The 13281-nt window shown below is 39.7% G+C and overlaps 1 protein-coding gene across 8 annotated transcripts in view; it reads left to right on the forward strand.

Moving 5' to 3' along the window:
- Positions 1-13281, forward strand: part of LOC124110749 (vinculin-like) — a 270082-nt gene that overhangs the window by 204037 nt on the left and 52764 nt on the right. For all 8 annotated transcript variants that reach the window (XM_046470118.2, XM_046470120.2, XM_046470119.2 and 5 more), the window contains one exon: positions 2029-2144. In XM_046470118.2, coding sequence (XP_046326074.1) covers positions 2029-2144 — 116 coding nt within the window. The remainder of the gene's footprint in view (positions 1-2028; positions 2145-13281) is intronic.

Consider the following 13281-nt stretch of genomic DNA (forward strand, 5'->3'; position numbering starts at 1 on the left):
GATTTCATTCAATATTGTTAACATAATTATGTTGCAAAAATGTGTGAACTGATCAGCAGAATGCACTCACCATTAGGGTAGGCAATCATGATCAGACTGACACTACTGATGTTTTGAATCATAGACTGTCGTCCAGTGGAGAGTTTGTGCAAGACGGGTCACCACTGGACACCACTGAACCATGTACCACACAGGGACCAGCCAGATAACGCCCCCTTGGGATATCGCACGGGGAACAGGGATGACTCAGACCTTGAGAACAATGAAAATATAGATTTTGAGTGGCCACCTATGGACAACTATGAGCCCGGCTATTTCTTTGTCGAACTACTTGAGGCCAGTTACAGGTCTTATTTTGGACCTCTATCCTAAATGTAGAGAAAGAGTCTGCACCTCAAATGCTTAAGTATGCTGGTTGTCACAGCCCATCTACTTCTTCCTACCTTCCCGTGGCCAAGTCATGCAAAGCAATTGATAAATCATACCAATGAAACTTGCCTCTACCTCAGATGAAAAGGCGCATCTACCAAACGTACGATAATACTTTTCCAGACAGTCCAAATTAGTGTGAAATTGGCCAGCACCCAAGATGTCATTGCCTATGGCCAGGGTCAAGGGGCTTCGTCAGTAGACATACTATGGAGATTTGGGCGTACATTAAATGGGTCTTGGCAGGAGTATACTATGTCATACCTCCTCTTCATGATTCTTATGAGGGCATTTCAGGCGATGTGCCAGTCACTGTGTGTAGATCATCTGTAGCCTTCATCCATAGCCTCTTGGAGTGAAGATCTCTTGTCTTCCCAAGTTTGGATGTCGAGCCAGCTGTTACGGTCTCAGAGGCAACACCTTATCTCACAAGTCCGGCATAAAGCGGTGACTGAACAAGACAAGATATCTGTCCTGGCTCAACCTAACAAGAAGCTACATAGGGTCCTTGAAGAAGTGCACCAAGACACAACAAATAGGTTCCAGTATTCAACCATCAATTTGTCAGTTTATGCCCACAGTTCAGCTTTTCAATCCAAGAGATCTTGAGAGTCGGCCTTCGGGATTTTGTTGAGAGAGAGTTTATCCATCAGGGAAGGAATCTTTCCACATAAGCAGATGGAAGGATAGATCTACATGGCCTCTGAACACCAAAACAAGGGATAGCTTGTGACATTTTGAGCAGAAACATAGAGCAGTAGGCAGGACCGCTGCAAGGGGAAGAGGTGAATGCCATCTTTGACTGTCACGAAGCGTATAGACCTGGATTTGTTAATTAACTTCAGTTTGCGAACACCAATTCCGAGACCAGTGATAGGATGTTTTGAGTCATTTGACGAAAGTTGGATGCATATCACGACTGACCACTGGATTCTCAAAGTTGTGAGAAAGGGATACAAGTTGCATTTCCATCAGGGACCAGTTCTTGGATCTCTGCTTGTCTCCATGTAATTATTTATCCTGGATCCCTGAAGTTTCTCCTCTAAACGACTACTGTTATGAATTTCCATTGCGCATATCGATAGCTCCCTGGCTGTTCATATGGATCACAGCCTGATCATCAGGTTTGCACAAATGCATCTAGTTCAGCTCCAAACAGGAATCAGCTCCAGCATAACGCGATGTTTCTCATCCAACTGCTGTCGCATCCAGGTTTCCTAGTTTATCCCACCAAGTATGATGTACAGCCAGTTCAGGATATACTAAGCATCTGCGCCAGAGTCCAGCTTCATAAGTCTTTTGGAGGATCGATATCCAAAGACCCTGCGAATGATCATGGTTGTATAGGATCGTCCCAACAAGTCACGTTGTTGGTGGATTATTTCTGCGCATAATATTCGATTTTTTTTCTCAATAATACTGAATCCGTTAGAGCAGGTTGCGCATTATACTTGGGTTCGCACTATACTCAAGAAAATTATGGTAGTTGTATGACAAGTAGATGTTAGTTTACATGCTATGTACTAATATCTTAAACAGCAAATCTTTTGGTTTTAACTTTCTCATAGCATCAAGTATTTTGATACATTCTGTTTTCAGATGGCTGCACATGCTTTACACATGGAGACTAAACAATGGTCCAGCAAAGACAATGAGATTATTTCTGCTGCAAAGAAGATGGCTTTGTTAATGGCAAAACTTAGTCAACTTGTACGGTAAGATAATTTTGACTATTTTCTTATTTGCATTAATGACGACTTCTTCTTCAGCTCAGCTTATGGAATTTAACTATAAGTTTTGTTTTGTAGCTGTTGCAGGGGGCTGCTTTATGTTTTTGTTCAAAATTGGAGACAGATGGTAAAGATATCTTATACCTGAAATACTTTTAAAGGGAAACAAAGCTTCCAGCCGTCTTGTTGGCACATCTTAAATTAACCCGCGTAATCACCAGATGCCAATTAGTGTCAACAACCTGACAAACTGGGCTTCGGATCAGCAAGGGGGCAATTGTTCGACCAGGGCCCACTTGCACAAAATGATCTTAGCGCTAATTAAGATGATCGTAAGTCACATACTTTAACATTGGCTTACAATAGTCGTAGAACTAAGATCGCTTTGTGCAAGAGGGCCCTGTTATTTTAGATGACACAATGTTTGGTCTGTTGTAACCTGGGATCTGGAAGCTTTTATTTGCTAATCAGACTTTTGTGTTTTGGTCACATACACATGATACTTGACAGTTACTGACACTCACTCTGCTCTGATAAACCTAATTTCACAAGTTCTTGCTACCACTGAAGACGTTCCATTAAAGGTCACATCAGAATCTTTCGCAAACTTTGACCGACCAATGAAATTACTAACAGGAAGTCCACATTAGCCACTAAGAAAGCTGCTTTCTTAAGCATTGCGGCACAAGTTTCAAATTAACGACTTCCATTCCAGACTATCCTATAAAAAGGTATTTTAAATCAGTCATACAGTCCGTGACAATAGTTTCGCGTTAAACTTTAGAGGTTGCATGATTAGAAAACATATTCCGCTAACAATGTAATACAACAATATGAATATTTCCCTTTACCTTTTTTTATTACAACATGTTTGAATCGTTATCTATCGTGTAGTCCTCTCATTTTCGATCACGAAGATTGATATTACCTAAATTCTTTTTATCCGACATACTGGTTAATCCGACATAATCATATGCAACCTACAATGTCCGATTAACGGGACTTGACTGTATGCCACTATCCAGTTATAAAAAGTGTACCAAAGTGCTACTCTTATGGTTATTATTATTATTTTAAATGTATCACTAAAAACTGGCAATTAAATGATTGTCAATGAAATTTACTGGGTTTATAATAACACAAACTGCTTGAGCGCATTCGTATTACTGAAGTTTGGTAGTCTTGTCACAGGTACGTGCATACAAACGTCGTGGGTCCCAGGTAATCACAACTTCAGCACTAGTACTGTGTCACATGAGCAACACAGCTTGTATATACGAAACCCGAATAACATTGTATACAAAGTTTATTTTATATTAACTCAGTTGTGTTCTGTACATGATATTTTCCATTAGAAAACTTATACTCAATAACGTCTGTTTATATTCGATATTTCCACTCAAGCTCAATAGCAATGTTGTCGGTCGCCATGCCATATGCTTGTTCAGCCACAAAAAAAATATTTCTATTTGCGATCAATCTAACACCATCGCCATTGTCAAGTGTCGCCGCAACCTAAATTTTTATCCATACTAATCATGCCTCCCGATTCGCAGGCAGAAACATAGCAGGAGACCTTGGAGCACCATCACACGCCTTTGCTCCAGTATCAATACTCGCATACGACCCAATTCAGTATTCCCCAGGAATTGGTCGACAGACCGGATGACTACTTACATCAGCAACACCCTAGGCATTCGACCACCTCAAGGTCTGACGAGGAGACAATATCAGGAATTATATTCCAACAACCTGAACAAAGCGGCAGACAACAATGGCGACGGTGCCCCGTTGTAGAATTCCCAACCATAGGAATCCATGTCGAATTTAGGGTCCAATATGGAATAGGGACTATTATCAACATTGGTGTCCATGGTTCAACAATTACAGTCACAAGTAGTGACATTGGCCCGAAAAGTCGACACCAACAGTCCTGTAAGCCTGCCAACACAGCAAGTATGTGCCAATCTCAGCCAGACAGAGATAGAACCACAATTCATGCCACAGACGTGACCATTTACTCTGTATTCAGCCAGATATGCTGCCGACGACCCCTTGGCGTTCAGGGGCAACAGCCCGCACCAGTGAGCAACTCCACACTCACAAGCATACCGGATGTGGAGATCGTCTCACCTACTCTCCGCAAATAGATCTGGGAGGGTAAGCATATAAATCTGGCATTACTTATGATCCCAGACGAAATGTCTACATCGGCAAGGGCATTCGCGGTCAACAATACACAGATGCTCCTGAAACCACAGGTCAACACCAGGATGACCATGCCATTGACAATTAATATGTTCGTCGTGGCATTTGCCAGATATAAAAGTATTATGTGCATCAGGTTGCCACAGCGAGACAAGGAGTAAGACAAGTATGAGCATTGCATCCTGGAGATGCATGCCCAGTATGGCAACCAACTGTTCTACCAGTATCATAGCAAGTTTTCGGCTAAAGCAGCAGCCCTACTCGAGCAACAGAACTGGAAAGTGGATTGGAGTAAGGTCGACACAGACCTTTACAGGGTGATATTCACAGGCCAGCATGTCAAGGCTTGTCAGCTGTGCCAGGATATAGGTCACATGACAGAATTTTGCTTCATTGTGGTTACCAACCATGCCAACAGGTACACCACCAACCAACAACTGCCGGCACGTGACACGCAAGAGCAGATGACAGGGCCAGTGGAACGCCGATCGATGTGTGCATGCCAGCTGCAAATTCAGGCACATTTGTCTTATGTGTCACAAGTCACACTCCCAGTTTAAGTGTTACCAGCACAGTGGTTCAGAACACAATGGAACTCTGGACCATCGTCAGATAGCCAAGCGTAACCAATGACTACAATGCACTCCACCCTCAATCAATGTCAGGGTATTAGCTGAGAAACTGAGTACCTGTGAAAAAGTTGGAGCTGTCAACACGCTCATTCATGGACTGACTCATGTTTTTCTAACCGGTATTTTAAATCCACCAACACAATCCAAGATTTGTTGTAATTTACTGTCAGCTCGTAACAATCCAGAGGTGGTCATTACCCTTTTGCAGCAAGAACTAGACAAGGCTTTTCTGATAGGTCCTTTTCATTTCCCTTCCCACAGAGTCAACCCAATTGGCATCGGGGAAGGAAAATATATTTATGAAAGAAGCGGTTGATCGTGGACCTATCATCACCTCACAATGATGACCAACACCCTAGTCTTAACTCATTAATCAGCAAGGAAGGCCATCCACTGACCTGTGTGAAGGTAGATGATGCTATTGAGATCATCAAGACTATTGGACCCAGGGCGCACATGTTCAAGTTTGATAATGCAGATGCTTTTAAACTCATTCCCATACACCCTTCTATGTGGCATCTTCATGGAATTCAATGGGACGAACACTTCTATTATTACACAAGGTTTGTCTTGGGATCTGGATCCAGCCCCGAACTCTTTGATCAACTGTCTGAATCAATTTGCTGGATTGCTGAGCATGTGTACAGTGTAACCCATATACTCCACCTGTTGGACGACTTTCTCACAATTGATGAAACTGTGTGAGTGGGCACAATGCAGAAAATGGTGAACTTATTTGCAGACCTAAATATTCCATTGTCCTTATATAAGACAATCGGCCCCACTCAGTGCTTAGAGTATTTGGGCATTGTGCTAGACTCGGAGAACATGGAAGCCCATCTCCCAGAAGCTACAGTTGTCAGAATTCTGCAGATAATGGAATCTATTGATTGAAAAAAGAAAATCACTAAACGAAAGCTCCTCAGCAACGTACAACTTTGTGTTTAGCGCCGTACATATGCCAGGTTGTGTCAATCTTATAGCAGATGCTTCTTCCCGTTTCCAGATGCAGAAGTTCTGTCAGTTAGCTCCCAGGTCTCAACCACACCCCACTCCCTGCCTGCAACTCAAAGACCTAACAATGCCTCCGATCTTGACTTAGATCGCCTCTGGTCACAAGCGATCTCCAAGCATACAAGAACTGTGTACGACTCTGGGTTAAGAGCCTTCCTGTTATTTATGAGTATGTCCGGTGTGGTGTGGTTTCCCCGTGTTCTACCTCAGCTCACAGAACAAATATTGTTAAATTTTGTGTCTCACTGCCATTACAAACTTGGACTGACATACTCTATAATCTGGGAATATCTGAGCGGGGTTAGATTTGCCTATCTATGTCATGGGGTACACAATGCCTTGGTGTCATGGTACCGTGTTGCATTTAGAGACCATCATGCGGTCTGTAAAGAAGACATCCGGTGCCAAAAAACAAATACGCTTTCAAGTTACAATTATGGTGCTACAACAATTAGTACTGACCTTGAACCATGGCCTTTTTTTCGCCATACATGGACATCATGCTCAAGGCAACCTTTTGTCCAGCTTTCTTTGCCTTTTTACGTTTGGGAGGAGTTGACATACAATCAGTTTTGTCCTAGAGTGAATCTGTCTGTTGCTTCTGTTAAATTTGCAGTTGACTATTCTAAGTTCGAACTAACACTAAAAACCTCAAAAATAGGCAACTTCTGCAGGGGTGTGACCCTCAGTGTGCATGCAGTAAAACATGTGTTGCCATGTGTGTGCTATGCGCAGTCATGTATCTCAACTGTTAACGAGCGGTGCTCATCCTCAGGACCCATTACTTGTCATGCTAGATGGTACAGCTTTTACTCGAATTGTTTTTGTTAACCGCCAGCGAGGGGGCAAATGCATTGACAGCATGGTGGAATCCCCTTGAGTGCTCACATTTGATGGGATGTAATCTTTCACCTTGCAGATTCATCTGCGTGTATAAATGTATATGTACAAATATGAGTTTAGGATAAAGCAAATATGTGTATGTATTGTTTTTGCAAAAATGAAATTCACTTAATGCTTAAAACAGAAACGACCCTTATTTTGCAAACAAATTGCTTGTAATACAACAATTACTACTCCCTTCTTGTCATGCATGTTTCATGGTATAATCTACATCTGTGTATATGTCGTCATTCACATGATGCTCAGTTAATGATGTTCTTACAGGTATAATTAGTGGTAGAACCCCTCAGACTACCTGACAAAGACCTGCAGAATAACTCAATAACGTTCAGCCATGCCTGGTATGTCAACTTGTCAAGGATATATATCAATCAGTGGTTTTGTATTTGGCATTTCTCTTTTTGGGGGAAATTATTTAATTTAAGATTGGGTTATAAATCCAGGTCTGACATGTGACATTGAACAAGTTTCTTTGTACAGCTTCAGATGTGTGGGATATTGTTCGTTAATGTGCATATTGAAGGATATATTCCTCAAACAAGTAAACTGCCTGATACATGTCTTATACATATAACTTTTGTCTGTTTAATTACAATATTTGGATTTTGTTTTCATTCATTTGCAGCAGCAAGGAAGCAGAATTATTCAAGGATGACTGATTAAATTGTTCCATCCATAACAAATATCCATCAATAGCAATCAGTTGTTCCAAAATGCTATGCTTTTGGTTATTATTATTCTAAATATATACAGTAAAAGCTGCAACAAAAAAGATGGGCCATTGGAATATATTATTTCTGATAAAATAATAGTTTCAGATACAATAAATCTGATCATTGCATCAAAATTCTTTAAAGTTTATTTATTGGGTAATTTTTAACCAAATCACCGGTATATTGCTATTTCCAAATTAGTTTATGAGAAAATACACATGGCAATCTTTTTTCGGAATATAAAACAATGCCTAGCAGAATAGAAAATACACTTTGAAAGTTAAATCATCATGTTTAGTGATAAAGTATCTCATGTTTCACATTTTTATTGACCAAGTTTGTTATCACTTGTTCGTTTACTGAATTCTCTGCAGGGCTACTATGTAGTTTTCTACCATGCATAAAATGATGTTGACCGATAGCGTTCAAATCGTGTATGCACTAATCAACAACAAAGACGCATGTCAGCTTGCCTGCAGCTCTTTATTGTATATCCTTTGTCATGCTATACGGCTTCCCATTCCTCAGTCCTCCAAGAGGAATCGTTTCGCTTTGTGCAGCGAGAATATCGCCAAAATTAGGTCAAACTTTAATGGAGGTGCCTTGTCGATTATAGCTAGATGGCATGCAGTTTGAAAACGTATAGTCCATGATTATATATTCCATTACAAAAGATAAAAAGAAAACAATTCAAGTATATTCCTCAGTAATATTATTATTCAATATTCTACCATGAATTTGGAATTTACTCGATTCTGATTGGTCAATCAGATGCTATTAAATCACAATAAACCCCCTCTGATTGAAACAGCTGGTTTGACGGCCGCATCACCGCGGAAGCTAATATTCATAGAATAGTACTATTTTCAGTCATTGTCGGTAGGCATATTGAAATAATTATATCTACAATTACAGGTTACAAAATGCACAGATGCGGTTACTACAATATTCAATGGATGTGTGGCAATACATTTCGTGCAGAAAAACATGACAGAAATCAACAAAGTGAATGTATTTACGTTTTGGAGACAACAGAGCTCGGAATTTTGGCGCTTTTCTATATACGACTGTGACGTCATATCTTTTGCGTCACAATGCGCGATATGACGTCATAATGGTGACGTGCAATGTTGCTTTGTTTTCTTTAGGGATGCCCACCTCATGTTAGCTTACCAAGTTGCCATGCTTATATGCTTTCAATGCCTGTCATATGTTCGAGTGAAGTATTACGGTGTAAACAAACTGCTTGAGTATATACAGCACCATATTTTGTTCGGTGATTCCGTAATTCAGATCGATAACCCACTCAAAACACTGAACTCAACCCATGCCGCTTCACTCAGTATATTTGCTAACACCAAAGAGTTTGCATTTTATTTAGTCATGGTAGAATGGAGATAAACATACTGTGTTTTCAATGTAGAGCTAGGTTACCTGTAGATTTAACCGCGCTAACTTCGCGTTCGGTTCCAAATTCAATTTAGCGTGGTTTAATCTACAGGTAAGCTAGCTCTACATTGAAAACACAGTATGTTTATCTCCTAATTCTTAAGTGCTTAAATTTGAGGACAAATATCATAGTATTTTTTGTAGATTACATGACCGACCTTATATCTCTGTTCAGGTTGTAGTAAGATGTTTACATGTCACTTTTAGTAGTAGTAGTAGTAGTAGTAGTAGGAGTAGTTTCCATCTTTATCCTAAGGAGATCCCCAGATCCTGACATACAGGCATCATAAAAATCTCATTTTTATGAGATTGCAAGGATATTACTTTTCATTCACAATCATAAAATTTTCTGGGATATTTGCTCAAAGTGTGTGATGCAATCATTTTGGCACACCGATAAAATGCACTCACACCGATAAAATGCACTCGTTTCTTGTCCTGGTAGATATGTTTCCATTTTGCTAGATGTTAGATCCTACATACTGAAAATACTGTAAATTAGGAAAGTTTGCGAGCAGCAGTGTACTGCAAAAACTGCAAGTGACACACACTCACAATAGTTTCATGACACAGTTATTTTTGCGGAAAAAAGAAAAGGAGGCAAATTAACTTCCTCACATTATCAAACCAGCCAGTACGTGATTAAATACATAATCCCGCACATGCTGTTTCCTTAATTTCATATCATCACTCCATGTCCATAGTCTAATCAAGAATGTTTTCTAACCTGCCAAATCTCATCAAAAGTTGCTTTCACTGAGATCTATCGGCTAATCCTGTAATGTTCCCGGATCACATGAGATAGCTAAGAGCATGCACCAGTCGGTGATTAGAAGCCAGGAGGGATTTGTCTAGCTGAATATTTTCCAGCCAGACAAACACAATCTACAGCAAGAAGTCAAGTGTATAATTACTCGTAGACCATAGTTTACATAATAAAGGCTGATGGTAGCATGTCCTACCCTTTGTGATTTGTACTGAGCAGACCTCGTGAAAAGTCCAAAATCAGATGACTGCAGTATCACTACAGCTGGTACTTCTATTTCCAAAACTTCCAAAGGGATACATAAGGCAACAAAGTCTCCATAATCGAATTCTGAACCCCGCACCATCCCTTACTCTAATGAAATGCCTGACATGTCTTCTGCATTACTCGCTGAAATTTGGAAGATGAATGCTAAACAAGTTGGTGAAAAAACTGATGAACATAATGACTTAGGTGGCCATTATGACGACTGTGATTTCTTTTTTATGATGATGTTTTTATTCAAGCTTGTTTAATGGAATTGCATCAGAATGTGTATATTGCCACCGAATTGCTCAACATGATTCCAGTTTCACTTCAACAACCGATGCGTCTGCGCATTCACATGATGGATCTCAAGATGGCAGCACTTCTGATTTTGTTTGTTGTTTAAGGACCACACTCAGCAATATTCCAGCTATATCACAGCGGTTTGTAAATAATCGAGTCTGGACCAGACAATCTAGTGATTGACATCATGAACATCGATCCACACAAATGGGATGTGATGGATGACATGCGTCAACTAAGTCAGTGAGCCTTCCCACCCGATCCCGTTGGTCGCCCCTTGCGACAAACATAATCGCCTTTTACGGCAAGCTGAAGACCTATTTCTACCCCGGATCTTCACAGGTGGCAGCACTTCTGAAGTTATGAATGTTATGTGTGATATTCTACTGCTTCTGCCTGTGGATGGCAAGCTTCTTGAAAACAAACTTACCAAACTTGTGCAACTGTTGTTAAGGATGAAACTTTAAGATGCCATTATGGCACAGAAACTGAAAAGCATAAAGAATCCGGCATTTTGTCAGCTTCTTAATACCCCAGAGGTAAGCAAACTTCTGTGTGATGGCTTACCAGCAGAAACAAAATAGACATGAAAATGCCAAAGATGCTGTTCGGTGTCATCAAGACGGCCACTATGATTCTGAAATCATGGCTTAATGAAGTAAGAGGACATAATGATGAGTGATGTTTTCTTGGAGATCGTCTCCAATCTGAGTGAAGCTGGAAAAATGAATTGCAGTACGGAAATTATCTTTTGGAGGAAAGAACTGATTGAGCTTCAACTGAAAAAAACATTTTAGAGCTCTGTGCCCCTGTTTTGCATGACCTACTCTTTGGCGAGGATGTGGCTTAGAGCATGAAAGATGTTTCAATTGCAAGATAACTGGGACGCTATGTTGGCAGAAAATGTACTCACTCATTCTGATACCATTCCTATTCTTATGGAACTGGTCATCATGGCTTTTAAGTTAAACATTTCTGCCCCAGGGGATGTGTAAGATCCTTCCACAGCAGCAAGTTTTTAAGACAAGCTGGCTGAGCATCCGGAAAATAGAGGAAGGGAAGGCTGTAGTATTAGACTGCTAGTATCATGGCAACTGCAGCGAGTGTCGGGGGATACATGTCATCCACTTTTTCTCCCTCACTCATGCACTGGATTGGAGTTGAATCACTCTTGAGTGTTGGATTCTGATTAATTGTTTGGATTAATTTTATATTTAAGGGGTCTTCATTTAAGTTGTAAAGGGAAGTAACTTTTTTGTTGTTTAGTTGGTATCGCTATGTGCAAGAGACTTTGCTGTGAGTGGGGGACCGTAGAGGTTATAAAACAGTAAATATGCAATTAAATACAAAACTTCAGTAACCGAGAAGTAAGACATTATTAAAGTGACCGTTTATTTTCATATTTGCGTCTAAATATTAGTATATTCATAGACGTTTCTGCATTATTTTGCAGTCAATCAAGCCGACAGTGCTACCTTAGTATTTTGTGGCAACGGCACCCTTCAACTAGAACAAGAATCTGTTAGAATATGAAACTGATAATTAGAATAAAAGATGAAGTTGAAGAATGATTTGACGTCCTGAATTCTCAAAACCCACACTGAGATATTTACTAGTGTCCATTGCCAAGAATTAGTGTACGGCGAGAGGTCGACAATACACGATCCCTGCCATAATATAAGAGGAACTATGTACCACCCTGACACACTACTGTTTCCAGTGTAAGCACTGTAACACTATCTCACAGCTTCACAAGAACATAGTCGCCACAGGAAACAATTTTTCATCTCCTGCAAGCCTACTGTTGATCAGGATATCACAAAGGCTTTGAAAAACACTATCTCAGAAAGCTACAGTCATGCTGAACACTCCCAGCAAATCTTAAAGGGGCACTGATCTAAAGCAATTGTTGCGTTTGTTATTGTTTTTTCCCATGAGTACCTGGATGATATAGCAAAAAGCTAGTTAGCAACCTCTGCTGCGCAATATGTAAGCGCATTTGTCACTTTTATGGATAGTATAAGGGAGTACGGTCACATTGATCAACAAAATGAAATACAGTTTTGGAAATAATAAGCAAATGTAGGTATCTTTGTGGGTAGCATCGGTAATGGTGACAAAGTTTTGATAAGTCACTTGCTTGGTAATTGTGAGATTTACGTTTACACTATTTTGACTTGCAACACAAAGTAAATATTTTTTTTGCATTGCTTATTTTATCGTGTTTATATTTTTACAATCAAAATGTGCAAAATTTTCACTTAGGAAATTTATTAAATGCCTGAATATTCAGTTATTTTACAAATTGACTGAAAAATATGTCCATTTGTATTATTATGACAACAAATTCCAAAATTTGTTATGTTTAATATCAGCACCAAGAGACTGAAAATGTTAAGATGAAAAGTACATTTCTATACTGTTTGGCTTCTAATCCTACATAATAATCTATTGTGATGTTTTTAGGCCCTATTGATCGTCTTAATCAATTTTGGTCAATCTGTTAAAGAAATGGACAGATTTTTCAGTCAAAATGACTGAAATATTTACACATTTTATAAATTGCCTGAGAGAATCACATTTCACAAATTGCCTGTAACATACATAGGAAAAGACTTGTGAAAACAACGTCTATCGCGCATCGAAGAATTTCCCAACCAAGACATAGAGGAACAAGAATGAATCTGTCCAATGCTACTGCAAATGAAGGAAAACAAAATGCGAATATCATAATTACAACCTACCAAATTTATGTGTATAATTTTAGGCAGCTTCCTTGTTCGAGGAATGTATCCGTGAATATCCACACAAAGGAACAATATCCCAAACGTCTGCAGCTGTACAAAGAAACATATTGGATGTCACGTGTCTTTGTAACAATCAAATAT

This window comes from Haliotis rufescens, unplaced genomic scaffold (assembly GCF_023055435.1).
Source record: "Haliotis rufescens isolate VD_foot unplaced genomic scaffold, xgHalRufe1.0.p SCAF_6, whole genome shotgun sequence".
Classification (NCBI taxonomy): Eukaryota; Metazoa; Mollusca; class Gastropoda; order Lepetellida; family Haliotidae; genus Haliotis; species Haliotis rufescens.